Source organism: Neltuma alba, unplaced genomic scaffold, assembly GCF_004799145.2.
Source record: "Neltuma alba isolate B1F8T4 unplaced genomic scaffold, ASM479914v2 tig00010670_pilon, whole genome shotgun sequence".
Lineage (NCBI taxonomy): Eukaryota > Viridiplantae > Streptophyta > Magnoliopsida > Fabales > Fabaceae > Neltuma > Neltuma alba.
The window spans coordinates 188,787-201,726 of NW_021635513.1; the positions used below are offsets into that span (position 1 = coordinate 188,787).

General features: G+C 39.4%; 1 protein-coding gene across 1 annotated transcript; it reads left to right on the forward strand.

The window, feature by feature from the left end:
• Nucleotides 1-2,425: 2,425 nt before the first annotated feature.
• On the forward strand, nucleotides 2,426-5,280 carry LOC114758112 (cytochrome P450 CYP82D47-like). The gene is made up of 2 exons (XM_028947125.1): nucleotides 2,426-3,403; nucleotides 4,657-5,280. The coding sequence occupies exons 1-2, from the start codon at nucleotides 2,426-2,428 to the stop codon at nucleotides 5,278-5,280; spliced, it is 1,602 nt and encodes a 533-aa protein (XP_028802958.1).
• The last annotated feature ends 7,660 nt before the right edge of the window (nucleotides 5,281-12,940 follow it).

A 12,940-nucleotide genomic window follows, 5' to 3' on the forward strand; every position in this document is an offset into this window, starting at 1 on the left:
GACAGGTGAGGGAAGATATTTTCCGTACCTAATTGGGTGACATGTTCCGTAGGTTGTCACGCGCAATTCAAGAAAACGACGAATGAGTTGTGTTATTTATGTTTTGATAATTATAGGATTTACTATATATTACTCCTCCGGTCCTTAATATAAGACCCATTTAACTAATTTGATTAGATTAAGGAAGTTAAGTAAGTTAGTTAATTATAAGAAAAATGACACATTTTTCTTAAAACACTATAATCATTTTTCTTAATGCCCTCTCTTCCTCTTCTACTTGATCAGGGTTGAAGGAGTATCCATAGGGGTAATTTAGAGAAAATTGATAAATATAAGAAATGAGTCTTTTATTTAGGACCAAAACCAACTCAAGAATTAGATCCTATATTAAGGACCGAAGAAGTATTAAATAATGAATAGAAGTATTATATATCTTTTTAGTCAGTGATGTCAAGCTTTGAAACAAAAAAAAAAAAACAAAGAAAGACAGGCGATTAATTCAAAAGCTATCATGAAGGGAGAAAGTTTTATGGGGAAGGCGGTGATGGTGGGTCTTTCATCTCTGCTTCTCTACATTTTCTTGTTCTCTCGTTCATTTGGCTGGCGCTATTGCCGTTAGTTTTTAAGTTTTACGGGCAAAAGATGACGCTTCCATCCTCTGGTAATCCTCATCATAGAGTTTCGCAAGAACCACCACCTTTTTATTCAAGTTAAAGACCTGAAAGTGACTCAGTCCTGAGGCCAGAGGTATTTGGATATGCTTAAAAGTATTTTTGAGAGCATTTTTTCGTGTATCGAAATAAACTTCTTCCTATATTTACTTTGTATGTTGTAAAATTATTTTTAAAACTATAATTTAGTTTCCGTCTAAATATTCCTTCAGTGATATTGAAACTATAGTTTGGTTTCCGTCTAAATATTCTCTTAGTGATATTGAAACCACAGTTTGGTTCTCGTCTAAAACAGTAAAGGGTTTGAAACAAATTTGGGCTTCGTCTGAAACCAAGGCCCGCACAATCTGGGGTAGCATTTACGACCCAAACAGATAGAACGAGAGCGAGCCTGTGGGCTTCAATAAGTAATTTTTCGGCTTTGCTCATTATCAAGCCCCTTTTCCTCGGATAACGAAGCACCATTTTCATCCATCAATTTATCATTTTTTTTTCCCAGCTCACTAGTCTGCCTTTTTGTTTCCAAGACATTGTCCCTCTATACACTGGTTTGGAAAGTTAAAGTTCATTTAATCGCTTTTATTGCAAAGTATGATATGAAATGCTTTTCAGTTATTAAACTTAAAAGAATAATAATTGAATATACAAATAGAAAAATACATATGTTGAAAACAGAACGCATCATGGGACTGTTCTCCTTTTTGTGTGCAGTTCTGTTCCCTTTGTCATTCAATTTTCACCATAAGATCCTCCTCATGACAAGATGTTTACTTACATTTGTTTCCCCTTCGTCCTTGTGTTTCCCCCCTTTTTGTGTCCGTCATGACCGAACAAATGACCCTATGTTATTTCTTTTATGCAATGTGTATAAAGTATACACTGTTATACTATTTGGAAAAAAAAATTTACGTCAATTTACTTATATACATTATAACAAGATTCTTGATCATACATGACTATACATCCTTTTTTATTTAATATAAATTTATAATTAAATGCTATTAAACAGTAATATTTCAAAAATAGGGCATATGGTCATGCGTGATTGGAGAACTTGACATAATGAATATAAGAAATTTGATGTAAGTATAGTCTATATTATTTATATACATGTATATTTTTCCAATTCAAAATTTTAATTTTACTGAAAATATATTTATCTTTAAATTTGAAACATTGGAAATAATAAGTATTACTTGAAATATCACGTAAATAAAAAAATGAAAATAATGTAACTAAAATAAATATGCAAAAATTTATCCTGAAATATAAAAAAGGCCTTTGCACTCAGATTTTTATAATTAAAAACATAGAATCTAACATCCGGAGTCTTACTAAAGGGTGACATTCAACCGTCTACATTTTGTAATTTTATACTGAACAATAAGGAGAAGATTAGAAAAAAAAATTATTGAGAATTTTATTGGGTACAGAGATTACTAGTACTTTTTGACCGGACGAGATTGCTAGTACCTCAAATGTGTAAATCTGCAGAGTACCAGCACTCTTTTATAATGTCCATCAATCAGGACTTCTTTTCCAGATATTTACCTATAATATCATTAAAAAACTTTAATAAAATCTTGAGCAGTTCCTCTCCGCCTATCATTATGATATTAACTTGACTTCTCGAGTATTGATTTCGACCTCCCAATAAATTCACCCCTTTTAGACAAGCAGTACTTGCAATTTTTCTTAAATAATTATCTCTTGTCCATTGCTAGAAGCCATCCAGCACCACAAACTACAGAGCCATGGACTTGACGGTAATCTTCCGGCGATCAACCGTTCCGTTCAGCATCCTTGGACTACTAATCTTTGTCTACGCTGTTTTCTCCATATCAAGAAGCCGCGGGAAAAAAGCTACGCCCACAAAGCTGCCACCGGAAGCTGGCGGCGCGTGGCCTGTGATTGGGCACCTCCACCTCCTAGGCGGGCCAGAGCCACCGCACATAGCCTTAGGCAAGATGGCCGACAAATACGGACCAATCTTCTCCCTAAGGCTTGGGGTTCACCCAACCTTGATTGTGAGCAGCTGGGAGATCGCCAAGGAATGCTTCACCGTACACGACCGAGCCTTCGCCGGCCGTCCCAAAATCTTAGCCTTCGAAATTTTGGGCTACAACTTTGGCATGTTCGGCACCAGTCCCTACGGACCCTACTGGCGCCAAATTCGCAAGATCGCCACCCTCGAGGTCCTCACCAACCATCGCCTAGAGATGCTCAAACATGTGCGAGAGTCCGAGGTTAAGTCGGCCGTGAAAGATACGTACGACCGTTGGATGAAGTCGAAGAATAATGAAGGTGGTGGGAATTCGCAATCAGTGTCTCTTTCATGTGAGATGAAGAAATGGTTTGGAGATATAGCCTTTAGTGTTGTGCTTAGAATGGTCGCGGGGAAACGCTTAGATGAGACTGAAGAGAACAAAACGGCACGGAGAGCACTGAGGGAGTCCGTCAAACTGATGGGAGAATTCGTGATATCAGATGCGTTGCCGTATTTGAGGTGGCTGGATTTGGGTGGCCAAGAGAAGGCCATGAAGAAGACGGCCAAAGAGCTGGACCAATTTATTCAGTTTTGGTTGGATGAACACAGGCGCAAGAGGGACTCCGGTTCAGGAAAAGCCGAGCCTGAGCTCTGTGACTTCATGGACGTGCTTCTTTCCATAGTTGATAAGGCTGAAATGATCGACGGCCACGATGCTAATACTATCATTAAAGCTACAAGCCTGGTCAGTCCTTTTAATTTTCCATTGTTTTTTCTCATTATGCACGTAAAGGAGGAGCCGTGTGAAATGAAAATCTCACGTACGGTTCTGAAAAAACAACAATTGGACCAGAAAAGGCTATTGCATTGTGAGGACGCAATTGAACAGATTGATATCTAGGACGACTTGCTTTTCTCATCTCATTGGAGTTCTATCTAGCTAGATGCGTGGGCGCACACTCAAAGTTCCCCCCGGGGGGTGGGGGGACAAATAGCATCTAATGCCCGTATACGTAACACTATTTTTATTCTTCACATAAGAAATAGTTTTATTTTTAATTTAATTTTAAATATAAGATTTTAATTCATTTTGTTTTTTATATTTATCTATTTTTTAAAATAGTTTTTATAGTAGTTGCATATATTAAATGTTTTATCAAATAGCATTATAAGAAAGACAACACATATTTATTATAAATAACTAATTTGACAAACTTACTTAATATACTCAAATTAATCAACTAGTTCTTAACCTATAAATCAATTATCAATACAAACAAAAAATTAATAATTTAGGGGATCCGTGTCCGTGCACGTAATTAACTGAATTATGTTCTGCACTTGGCGTCTATACAAAATACTTGATATGTTGCTGGTTAAAAAAAAAAAAAACTTGATATGTCAAATAACAGCATTCAGTTTGTGAATTGCGAATTTCGAAGGCTAGCTTCCAACAAAAGAAATAGGTCTGTGTGCGCTCATATGCTGCCTGGTTTTCATTCACTTAGGGTGTGTTTGGTATGAGGGATTTGGGGGGGAGGGGAGGAAGGGGAGGGGTTTTAATCATTTCCCCTTGTTTGGCAACACACAAATTTTAGGAGAGGAGGGAAAATTTTTTAAAATTTCCCCTCCCCTCCCCTCTTCAACCTCCCCTCCAAAATTGGGAAGATTTGGAAGGAAAGGGTAATATTTTATCATATTATGACCATTATACCCATATTTTGTCATGTTGTGACCATTATGTCTATATTTTGTCATGTTGTGACCATTATGCCCACACCTTAAATAAAATAAGAGCAAAATTGTCCATATTAAAATATTTTTCCCTCCCCTCCCCTCTTTTTTTATAAATCCAAACAAGATAATATTAAAATCCTTCCACTCCCTTCCCCTCCCCTTCCCTCCATTAAAATCCCTCCCCTCCCCTTCCTCTCATTGAGCCAAACATACCCTTAGGCTAATCTTTGCAAAATTGAAAGTTGAATGGGTAACTTGCAGGCCCTGATTCTGGGTGCGACAGACACAACAACAGTGACACTAACTTGGGCTGTATCTTTACTTCTGAACAATCCTCAAGTCCTAAAGAAGGCAGTACATGAATTAGACACGCAGGTTGGGAGAGAAAGATTAGTAGTGGATTCAGACCTCAAGAACCTGCCTTATCTTCAAGCAATCATCAAGGAAACCATGCGTCTGTACCCAGCCGCACCACTAAGTGTGGTGCACGAATCTGTGCAAGATTGTGCTGTGGCTGGCTATCACGTACCCTCTGGCACGCGTCTTTTGACCAACCTTTCAAAACTCCATCGAGACCCACGAGTATTTGAAGATCCACTGGAGTTTCGGCCAGAGAGATTCCTCAGTACCCACAAGGATTTAGGCTTAAGAGGCCAGAATTTCGAGTTCATTCCCTTTGGAGCTGGCAGAAGAATTTGTCCTGGAATCTCATTTGCTCTCCTAATGATGCAACTCACGCTTGCTAATCTGTTGCATGGCTTTGATATTGCAAGCCCTGATAACCAACCGGTGGACATGCGAGAACAAATTGGGCTCACCAGCATGAAAGCCTCACCACTTCATGTGCTTCTTACCCCACGTCTCCCTCCTCATCTCTACGGATAAAACCAAGCATTAAGGGAGGATCAAGCAATAATGATGGCACCTACATATTAGCTGCATGTATCGGTATACTGGAGACATGCACTATTAATAAATAAACACCTCTCTTGTCTTTTCTCTCTCAACATATAACCAAACTAGTATGTAATAAAGGATATGTAGTCTAGAGAATTCAAGAGCAGAATAAGTCAATATGAGACTTTTAATTATATATATTTGTTTAGAAGTAAGACAGAAAGGGAGAACTTTAATAACTTTTTGTTTCTTTCGTATGATCATAATGTCATGATATATGAGCATTCGATTGTTTGACAGTTTGATAGTAATTTTTTCCCATAAAATACAAGCTAGTTACATCGTCTTTTATATGGATAAATGCCCAATGGTCTCTGTTCTTACCCATCTATGGGTGGAGTAATTTTTAATTTATACTAGCATATACATATTTGTCACTGGGATCATCAATTATATATAATTTAATGATCATACTTTTTTTATCATTAATTTATTTATGTACTATTGTACTGTGATAATGATGCGCGCGAGTTATGAATAAAATAAAAGAATTGCCAAGAAATCAGGGCGATGCAGCGTGGAAGAGGACACGTGCATGTGGATGATTTGTGAATAATGTGCCCTGAACCGAAAGGCGAATGGGCCGAATTCCGTGCTGACTCTACGAGGATGCGGCCGAATTCTGATTCCTGTCAACAAATTCCATACACAACCGTTAAATATATATATATATATATATATATATATAAAATAAAAGCAAGACCAGTCAATAAACCGACAGATATGATAAGTTAAACCTTTCATGGCTTCACCCAAAAAAAAAAATGATAAGTTAAACACCAGTGTGTTAGATTGAAGTCAGACTAAGATCAGATAGATCATAACTAAAATAATATAAGTTTTAATTATATAGTAAATATTTTAGGTAAAATAATACTTTTTCTGTCCTAAATGTAAGACCCTTATACGCACTACAAAAAGATTATTATATTTAGAACTGGAGGAGTAATATAAGAGCAAAATCATAATATAAACAATTTTAAATAATAATAAAAAGTAATAGTACTAAAATTAACAAATTTTTAACTTTTTTATTAATAAAAACGTACATCTTAAAATCTTTTGATTTTAAAGAATTTATAATATACATAAACTTTATTTTGTTTAAAAACAAACTGTTAAAAAAATGGAATATATAGAATTTTTTGGACCTATGCATTTAATATAATTAATTTATTATCAACTAAGCAATTAAACTACACGGAAAATCAGCATCGAAAATTTAATTTTGTATGCATTCAAATATTCAATCTCTCTATGCAACTTTTCAACTTTGTCTTTTCTCAATGTCCCTCATACAAGCTCTCTTTCTTTACCTATTTTCTTCCGTTTCTATTTTTCCTCTCCTCGTCTTTTTTCATCTTCTACGCAAACTTGGTTGGTTTCTTGCTTTCTCTCTCTTTCTCTCATCGTTCTCCCTTTTTTTTTCGATAAAAAGGAAATACATAACAAAAACAAAACACTAAAGCCTGTAACAAACTTACCCCTGGTGTCAGGAGGAATTAATTGACGTATGGCATCAGGGCCAAACACTTGTAGGCCGTAGCTTGTGGCCAATCCTCGTTTTGCAAGTGAGTCTGCCCTCCTATTCTAATGCAGCGTCACCTTCCAGTCCCTCTGAAGCACACTTTTAACTTCCTCTATCAACGTGAAGTCTTCATGCATGTCTGCTTGGCCCGCCCTGAGCAATCTAAGGGTCTCTTGAGAGTCACATTGAAGAGCAATGTTCCTGAATCCCTTTTCCCAAGCTCTTTTGAGTCCAATAAGGCAGCCCCATAATTTCGCTTTCAGAGCGTCATCGGATTGAAATCTGAAATGAAATCCCTCATTGATACATCCTGCATTATCTATCAAGATACCCCCACAAGCCACATGCTGGTTGACCGATGAATATGCTCCGTCTACTTCCACTTGCGCATCAAACTCTATTATACCAATATCCGTACTTGTTTGGACCTTTCTCGCGTTGGTAAGGTTGACATCTTTGAGCTTGTCATACGCAGTGTTCATACACCTTAGAGTCGCCAAAGCTCTAGCAAGATTGTTGCTAATCTGGGTATTGCCACTTGAATGGGCAATCTCATTCCTATCCCGCCAAATCAACCAACAGATAATCACAAATAAACCCTTCCAGTAAGCATGCCTGGTACCGACGTTCTTTGTAAGATTGAGAATGACCCAATCTTGCAAGGAGCAAGCGAAGAAGCTATTATGATAAGCCGGTTTGATGATTTGCTCCCAAAAGTTCTTGACATCTTTGCAGTCTCTAAGAGCATGGGTCTCGTCCTCGATATGGAAATTACACCTAGGGCACGAACCAGTAGGAGGTAAGTTCATCTTCATTTTCCTCTTGTTAGTGACAATACGGTGATGGTTGAGTGTCCAAGCGAACATTTTACATCGCTAAGTTTCCATATATTCTTCCACAGACACGAGGGGATGTCATCGGCCTAAGGAAGAGATTTGTATGCTAAGCTCACCGTGAAACAAACACTCTTCTCCCTTTTCCACCTTGCCTTTGGCTCTCCATTACGATCCGTAACTTGTTGAATACCATCAAAGACTTTATCCCAGTTTCTCTTTATGCCATTCCAAACATTAGAGCCTGCTTTTTGGGGATTGATCTTGGGAATCAAGTCACTTCCACAGCCATATTTCCCTCAAATAACTCTGGTCCAAAGAGATTCGTGATCGTGAACGAGACCCATCCAAGTTTCATCATAAAGGCCTTGTTTTGTTGTTTTAAATGACGCATACCCAACCCTCCACTCTTTTTATCAGTGCATAATTTGCTCCAAGACACAAGGTGCATCTTCTGTTTCTCGTCCGAGGACCCCCATAAGAAATTCCTAGCTTTTCTCTCAATCTCATTGCATGTAGATGGGGAAAGATTAGCAGTTTGCATAACGTACACTTGCATAGCAGCAATTACTGATTTCATGAGTTTATCTCGGCCAGTGAGGGAGAAGCGTGAAGCATGCCAACTACTCAGTTGGTCTCTTACTTTATCAATCATGAAGTTGTAAGTCTCAGCTTTGACTTAGTCGTGATGAAGAGGCGTGCCAAGATATTTGCCAAGATTAGCCGTGCTAGTAAAACCAAGCTCCTAGCTCAATTGGGAGGCCCAAACATAGTTGATGTTGCTAGAGAAAAACACTCTCGTTTTGTTGTTGCTAACTTTTTAGCCTGAAGCTCCACAGAATCTATCTAGGCATCCTTTGATTGCCTCCACTTGGTCTAAGCTAGCTTCTGCAAAAATAAGCAGATCATCAGTAAAGAATAGGTGAGAAATGGGGGGGCCATTCTTACCCAATCGTATAGGTTTCCGTTGCTTTAAATTAATCTCGTCTTGGATTAAATGGGCCAATTTCTCCATACATATCATGAATAGGTAGGGGGAGAGCAGATCTCCTTGTCTCAAACCGCGAGTGGGAGTAAATTCTTCTGCCCTACTGCCTTCCCAGAGAATCTGCATAGATGGAGAAGAAATACAAGCATAAATCACGTTGCATAAATCACGCTAGGGAGATTAAGTTCATTTAGACAATTCATAACAAAATCCCATCAGACTCTATCATAAGCTTTCTCCAAATCAATTTTGATCGCCATATATCCTCGCTTTCCTTGCATATTCCTCATCGAATGGATAACTTCTTGAGCAACCACAATGTTATCAGCACTAGTTCTGCTCAGGACAAAATTGCATTGATTTGGGGAAATGACCTCGAGGAGAAATTCCTTAATTCTATTAGCAATAACTTTTGTAATGGTTTTATATATAACATTGCATAGAATGATAGGCCTAAAATCACAAATGGTTTCAGGGTACTCCCTTTTTGGAATTAGCACTGTGAACATGTGATTCAGTTTCTGAATAGACGATGGATCAGAGAAAGTATCTTTAACCACTTGAATAACCGAGGACCCAAGATTGTCCCATTGGTGTTGAAAGAAAAGGGCGTTGAGGCCGTCTGGTTCCAGAGCTTTAAGGCCTCCCATACTAAACATGGCAAAATGGATCTCTTTGACGTCTACCTCTGTGCTGGTTCTATCAAGAATGGGCTGGTCCAACCGAGGGTAGGAATCACTGCCAAGAATAGCAGAAAAGGAGGAATTATCATGAGTATTGAATAGGTCGATAAAGAACTTTGTTGCCATCTTTTTAATTTCCTTAATATCATCAATCCATTCGTCTCTGTCATTTTAATCCTCTCAATTTTATTCTGACGTCGTCTTCCGTTGGCATGAGCATGGAAGTATTTTGAGTTTTTATCTCCAAGGTTGTACCAATTGCACTTAACCTTTTGGGCCCACATAAAGTCCTCCTGAATGAGAAGATCTTCCAGTTCCAGCCATAACTTCCTTTACAGTTGGTCTATTGAGGACGAGTGATTAGAAGAGCCATAGTGCTTGTTGATTCCTTCTAGTCTCCCCATCAGACGACTTTTCATTCGCCCAATATGCCCGAACACGTTGTGGCTCCACTTCCCTACTTCATTAGTGAAATTTTTGATATTTTCCTCCCAGCTTGCACTACCATCCCATGTCTCTTTCACCATTCTTGGAAATTCGTCATGCAAAACCCAAGATGCCAAAAAACGAAAGGGTCGATCCTTTCGGCCATTAAGGGTTTTAACCGTGGTGCTTAGTAACAGAGGACGATGATCTGAACCAAACCAAGGTAGGTGTTTAACACTTGCATCCATGTATGTCTCAGTAAACTTAGCGTTCGCAACCACCCGGTCAATCCTACTCTCACATCCCTCTCTTCTCCATGTGAAGAAAGGACCTTGACATCCCAAATCATTCAATTCCAGCTCCTCAAACCAATTTAGAAATTCACGGTCAATAGAAGTTGGGTTAATAGCACTGGAACGCCTTTTATTATGGAATAAAGTGGCATTGAAGTCGCCACCGATCACCCAAGGCTTGTCATTACTTGGTTGAAGCTTAGCAAGATCTCTCCAGAAGTGTCTTCTTTTGTTGATATTGGTGCTTGCATACACCGAAGTTATATAGAACTCTTCATGCCCCTTGGTCACCCAAGCATGAATAAATTGATATGATTTCCCTTCTACCGAGACAGATATAATCGTCCCATTCCAAGTAATCCAAATTCCTCCACTCTAGTCGTTAGCATCTACAATCTCAAAACTGTCAAACCCCAAACACCGACATCGAGAAACCGCATGGGTGCCGTTGCATTTAGTTTCAAACAGGGCTAAGAAATCGATAGAGTATCTCTTTCTCATTTCTTTGACGAGTCTCAGAAGAGCTTTAGAACCCATCCCCCTACAGTTCCAAAATGTGCAGATCATGGGTCACCTCGAGCTGGGGATGCAACGCTTATAGGTCCCCATTTTCAGAAGTGACAGGTAACTCTGGAGAGTTCTTCGTCTTAGTGGTCATATTGCTCGTAGAGTCCATAGCCATGGCTTGATATCAGCTGACGTCATACAGAAGGGATAACTATGTAGCTCTTTATCGTAACCCCTGGATTTCGTACCTAACGGAGGTTGGGCCTGTGATATCTCTTCCTCTATGAGCCAATTTCTGTCACTAAGCCCAATGCTCGAAACAGATTAGGTGAGCTCCAGAAATGTCCCTGCATATTTTGGTTCAGATGTATAGTGGAATTCCTTTTATATCACTCCGACCCAGTTTTACTAAATGAGGGCCCAGTACCATTTTCTTTTCCTAAGTAAATTTTCGCATTGTCAACTGCCTTCTTGGTATCCACTGGGACCCATCGTTATTGAATAGTAAAATTCTTTCAAAAGACCTGGGGGTTCCTTGCTTAACAGTCGGAGATCTCGCTTTGCTGGCCTCATGGCTTGCCATATCTTCCTTATTATTAGTAGGATCTTGATTGAATTTTTTTTCCTTGTGCAGTCGCGCAGTATTCGCCATAGTTTTCTTGGCTCCTATTTTTTCATTGTTTCCTGATTTCCTTCATCTTGGCTGCTGGACAATCTTCCAGACACCGTAAGTGTTCGTTATTGGCGAATTTCTACCACCTGCCATTGCCTTGGTTACCATTTCATTCCGCTCCCGTTTCTCCCCATGAGGTTCCACTTCGACTACCTCCCTAGTTTCCTTCTCGATCGTTTTCTTCTTTCCCTCCTCATTATTCGTGGGTGTACTGTCTTTTGTGATACATTTCCTGTGGAGCTTGTCCGGTCATTCTTCTCAACTTCAGGATGAGTCTTGATACCAGGACAATGATCCTTATGGTGGCCGAACTTCCCGTAACAGAAACAAATTAGATAAAGTCCCTCATAAGCTATGCACCTCCGTTTGCCGAATATATTGACCGCAGATTTGAGTCTTCTGCTAAGATCCACCTCGACACAAATCCTAGCAAATCTACCTCTTTCGCTTTCATAGGTCATCTTGTCAATTTTTAGTGTCCGTCCAATCAATTCTCCAATCATCCGTAGGCTCGTTGGATTGAAAAATTCTAGAGGCAATAGAGGAATTCTTACCCACACGGCAATTTTCTTTTGTAGTTCTGCATCCCAAGGGTCAAAGTTTGGTCTCCATCTCTGCATTAGCAAGTATTTATTAGATACCATCCACGGGCCATCTTGATGTATCCTATTCATGTCATCTTCACTGTCAAAAGAAGCAACGAAGTAGCCATTGTCCAGATCTCTAACTGTGTAAGATTTCCCAGTTTTCCAGTTCCTATGGAGGCTGTCATGCATTACCCATAAAGGCACATTTTTCCCCAAAAGTTTGATAATTAGAGACCTTCGCCAAAGGGCATACCACTGTTTATATTCCTCCCTCGGAACCCGAAGAGTGGGGCACTCCTCCTCGTCATCCTCTTCAGGCTCATTATTCTCCTTTTCATTAGATCCATTGGTAAAGAAACATTGCAGGCTTGCAATATATTCTGCCTATGCGTCCTTGAAGACACCAAATCCAGCTTTGTCCTTAGAAACTTGTTCAAAATCTGTTCCCAGCAAGGTATCTTTAAAGGTTTTCCCTTTCTCCATCACCTCTTCATCGATGTTCTGATCTAATTGCCCTTGTTGAGATCCACATTTCACTTTTTTCCTTGTACGTTTGGCTTGCTCGCTGTCGGCCGTATATGAAATAGACACACAAGTTGGGGAAGAGAGGCTGGCATCAGAATCAGACTTGAAGAACCTGCCGTGTCTGCAAGCCATCCTGAAGGAGACACTGCGCTTGTACCCAGCCGCACCACTCAATGTGCAGCACAAGTCTATGGAAGATTGCACAATGGCAGGGTACCACATACCCTCAGGCACCCATCTCTTGACCAACCTCTCAAAAATCCATCGCGACCCACATGTATATGAAGACCCATTGGAGTTTTGGCTAGACAGATTCCTAAACACTCACCAAGATTTGGACTTGAAAGGGCAGCATTTTAAACTGATTCCCTTTGGTGCACGAAGAAGAATGTGCCCTGGTGTCTCATTTGCTCTCTTGATGATGCAACTCACACTCGCCAATCTGCTGCATGGATTTGATATTGCAACTCCTGATAACCAACCAACAGATATGCGAGAACAGGTTGGGCTCACTAATATCAAAGCCTCGCCTATTCGAGTCCTCC